General features: G+C 36.9%; 1 protein-coding gene across 1 annotated transcript; it reads right to left on the bottom strand.

Annotated features, from left to right (window-relative positions):
• Window positions 1-1537: 1537 nt before the first annotated feature.
• Window positions 1538-4457, bottom strand: LOC132097124 (actin-related protein 2/3 complex subunit 5-like protein). Its single transcript, XM_059502749.1, has 4 exons — window positions 4062-4457; window positions 2629-2701; window positions 1994-2170; window positions 1538-1913 (listed from the first exon to the last, which is right to left on the bottom strand). The coding sequence occupies exons 1-4, from the start codon at window positions 4199-4201 to the stop codon at window positions 1851-1853; spliced, it is 453 nt and encodes a 150-aa protein (XP_059358732.1). The 5' UTR covers window positions 4202-4457; the 3' UTR covers window positions 1538-1850.
• Between the last annotated feature and the right edge of the window lie 321 nt (window positions 4458-4778).

The following is a 4778-nucleotide window of genomic DNA, read 5'->3' on the forward strand; positions in this document are numbered from 1 at the left end:
GTGGATTCAGAGAATTTGCTGTGCTGTAAATGAAGGTTAATGCCCTGTGTATGAACCGCTTGGGAAGGAGATTTCTATTGAAAGATCCAAAATGCACTTTTCTACAACCGTATTCATGTTTTGTTTGATGTTATGATGATACTGTAGCCGTCACAGTAGCCATTGCCTCTGCTTTCAGCAAAATACCATTTCATCCTTACTTTGATTTCTCTTCATGGTATGTAAGGGATATCAAAACTTAATCAAAACTCAAATTTTCTTCAGAATCTTTGTCTGAAGAAGCGTTTGTAATTCTGTGTTGTTTTCAGCGCTGACTTCAGTGCTTCTAACAGTGCGCATCTGAAAGTGAGGAGATAAAAGAATTTCTGACCTTTGTAAGATCAAGGAAAGAAACCATTAAAATATGTCAATGGCATTTTCTAAACTTAAATGTCTTGGGAGCGCTTAATGAATTGTATTAACAAATCTGCAAACTTTGAAAATACAGCTTCCAACAAAACCACACTGCTTTTTAATTTATTTTCCCATAAAAAAAAAAATAATGCTTGAATAGCTCTGATCCCAAACACTAGAATATGGAAATAACTTTTTATCAAATTAAGTGAGTTATGATTTTAACAAGAACAAATACCTGCCAATGAGCTCAGAAAAATAGTTTGTACACCCATTGACAGATATTGTTCTTGTTTCAAGCATATACTCAATTAATTAAGGCCTTCATTTGTGAAAGGTTGAATTAAGACATTTCAAGACCCGGAGAAACACTTAATGTGGTGGTAATTAGTGAGTTTTAACTTTGATATAACTCAATCCACACCATATATAGGCTACCTGAATGATTCCTCAAACCATGCTTTCTGAGGAATGTATAATATTACTGTTCAAGATAACTGGACACCGCAAAATAGGTTAAAATGATCCCATTGATGTTTGACTTGAGCCCAGGGACCACATTTCAAAGAGACTTTATCAGGTAAACCAGGAAGACTATAAATAATAATTAAATATTAATAATTAAATTTTAGGAGTCCCCCAACAACAGTTTGCCATGCAGGCAAGCTCAAAAAACACTTTCAGATTTTATTTTAATTTTAATAAAGCCTAGTGTCTAAAGATTTACATATAAAGTCACTGATATTACTAGTTTTTATTTTTAGATTTTCTGTTTTCATTTCAAGTTGTAGTTATGTTGTTTTTGTCTTTTTAATTTGTTTTATTTTTTGTTGTTTTAGTACATTGAGTTAGAGGAAATTAAAATGAGAAATGATAATCAATTAGCTGAAATAAAAAGTTTAGATTAAAAAAAAAAAAAAAAAAAAAAAAAAAAGCTATAGTCAAAGAAAAGAAATACACTCTAAATGTTCTTTATTGCACCAGGCACTTAACAATAACCCTCCCGACCCGACATTACGATTTGAACCATAAATCCAACACCTAAATACTATATATTAAACATCATCCTCTTTCTGTACAATAAGAAAAAACTAGAACCAGAACTAAAGAAATGAGAACTTCACATTCGAGAGTGCCAAACAAGTAAAACAAGCATATACAACTTTAATATTCGTCACAGTATTTCATTCCCTGAAACTGCAGCAAAGTCTGGTCACGAGACTCCTCACAACCGTTCACCTTCATTAGCCCAGAATCATGTCTTCAGTAACAACATATAGATGAATCAATAACTTACATTAAATGTCATACAACATCTCTGTTTTTGAGTGGAATAATCGGTTGAACATGAGTGGTTTTTCTTCGGATAAGGTTGAGCTGTGAGAGAGGAAGCGGTCCTCGTCTAAGAAAGAGAAACAAATCCCGTGAATGGTTATCTTTCAGTTTCTTGCGGCTCTTCAGACAGATTTTCTCGCAGTCAGCACTCGTACGATGGACCCCAGACCCCCCACAGCAAAAGCCTGAGTGAGAAGACAATAATGGACGTGTGAGATGAATAACAGACGCCAAAGACATCAAGTCTCTTTATTCCGAGAGCCACCTTTTCGTGCCACTGGAGCAGGATGGCGCTGCTGTTGTCCGAGGGCTTCTCGAAGCCTCTGTAGATGTACTTCATCAGCAGGTCCACTCTGTTTCTGTCCAGAGACTTCACGGCCGGCTCGATATCGCTGCTCTTGAATGCAGTCAGCACTCGTAACACCACCGTCTGTGCCCACTCCTGAGAGAGGAGGTGGAGCGAGCACAACAAACAAGTGTAATAGGCATAAAAGACCAACATTTATCGAAAAGACAAAGAAAAAAGGCATAATAACTACAGATGCACCAAAATATATAAATTATGTTAATGTAATTATATATTTATATAATAATACTTATATTTATATTAGAAATTGGCCCTATTCATTTCCACTGACAACATAGCCCTTTTTTTTCTATTTTCAAGCAGAAGTTATTTTTGTGGTAACCAACATTTTGCAGTGAACCCGTAATATTCTCTTAAACCATTCAGAGTGCTGAATTTCACACCCTCAAGGCAAATCAACACCACATTCCAGACACACGATGATGAGATTTCTGTGACAACCTGTTATGTACAAATAGGGCCCCTAATAACAGTGTTGTTGAACATCTGAGAGCAATACATCAAGATGTCTGAGCAACAGAGTTAGCTCTTACTTTCACTGCCGGATTCTTGGAGTTGATTGGTGGATTCCTCAAGGCGATGTGAAATGATGTCATCATGTCCCCTGTGCATCACAGTTAGTTAAGGAAAGCTGAGCAACCAGCCAGTCGCTCCTAAAAACCCTGAAGAGCATTCTTTAGATGTATGGTTCACATTTTACAAAGTATTAGAGAAGTTTACAGAGAAGCTGGTGTACATATCTGGTATTTGTGTCACTGGCTGTTTATGTATGTACATTTTTCAGTGTTATATGCAGAGAGACAAAAAAAAATAAACCATTTATAGGTTGGTTTCTTTGAAAAGTGTAAACTGTTTCTCTGTCGCATATAAAAACACTGCCAATCATCCTGAACAGCCCAAAACAGCAACACTTCATTTGAAGTGCGACTATGTTTCCTGTCCGACCAATGGAAGATGAGGAGGGAGAGCTAAAAAAAACAGTTTGAAAACAATCATTATTACACACTCAACTATTCAACTTAAAGATTTTAGAGATCTGAGTCTTACTATTCACTACCTTTATGCACAAACTCATCCTCCTTTAAAGAAACCAATAGTGACCAAAAGAAAATGCAAGTAAGCATCTAAACAATATGTTGAAGACACAAACATGTGATTCATGTCTTTATCATATTAGTGGAGATGTCAGAGTCAGTCCTCTTTAAAGATCTTAGTCTAAAAATGTGCATCTGAGCACCAAAAATGGATCATTCCAGTCACAACCGCTGATGGCCTGATTACATAAATGGGGGGGGGGGGGGGGGGGGATTGTTTTAAAAAAGGGAATTAAAATAATTACTTATTCTGAGTCTGTGTGTTCACGTAACAGCCCTTTAAGGATAATAAATGAAAACTTAAAACATAAAATAACTTATAATTCATCTATAACAGCTAAAAACTGAAACTAAACTGAAGCCAGAAAAAAAGAGAGAGAAAATTATGAGAGTGACAACTAAAATCTACTGTACAGAACAACAAAACAGAAATAAAATAGAAAAAAATAAAATAAAACCTAACCTATAAAATATTAAGACATAATATTAAATTATTAAAACATAAAGGAATCAGCACCACCAATAACTCCACTAAATAATCGGCTCCTTTAAATACAAAAACAAAACATGAATAATTTGGAATGAAGCTAAAGCTGCCCCACATCACACCCACTGTGGAAGTATCTGACAGATTCAGATTCACTCTATTCCTGTGAACTGTCTCTCTGACTATGATGTAGTGTGTCTGGACATCACAGAGGCGCTGATGGGTTTGAGACACAACCTGTGCGTAAATAATGTATAAGGTACATCTGAACTAGGACAAGGTTTTTGGAGGGACCTTAAGACAGATGAACTTACTCCTGGCATGTTTAAGAGAGATGTACTTACTCGTGGCATGTTTAAGAGAGAGGATCTGATCTGAAGGATATTGTCTGATGAGATCGTCAACCTCGCGCGCGTCCGGTCCCTGCTGCTCGGACGCCTCGTCCTGCTCGTCCACGAATTTATTCTCGTCGTATTCGACGATGTCGACTCCCCGGAATCGTGAGGACTGGGTGTTTTTCGCCATGAGGAGGGGCAGCGTCAGTCAATCACGCGAGCCCGGGAATGTGCAGGAAAGGGACCGATGCGCGACCGCGCGGATGCGAGTGTGTCAGTGCCGAGAGCCGAGGGCACGGAGCGCCGTTCCTGCGTTCATCTGTCAGCTGGACGCTGCGGCTGTTCCCTCTGCCCCAGCGACAGCATCTCCACACATTCCTGCAGAGACCACACGGTTCCCGACTGGAGCGGAAACGGAATCACACACCACGCTGTTACGCTGTCACACGGTGTTTGCGTTTCCTGTGATGCAACGATGGAACCTGCATCTTATATATTAAGGTATGGATAAAAAGAATTAACAACAACAAGAAGTGTTACATTTGTAAAACTGAATGAAAATCTGAATTAATTTGATTTACTACTTATTTTAATTCTTTTTTTATTTTACTGTATTTTCATATTTATTTAGAAAGAAAAGTATGAAAATTATGGACTAAAACAAAGAATACCAATATAAATATGTAGGCTATTCGTAATATACAATTCATATTTTTTAATTCATTATTTTATATATTTATTTAAAATAATATTATAATTATAGTAAT

The sequence above is a fragment of the Carassius carassius genome, chromosome 21, assembly GCF_963082965.1.
Source record: "Carassius carassius chromosome 21, fCarCar2.1, whole genome shotgun sequence".
Lineage (NCBI taxonomy): Eukaryota > Metazoa > Chordata > Actinopteri > Cypriniformes > Cyprinidae > Carassius > Carassius carassius.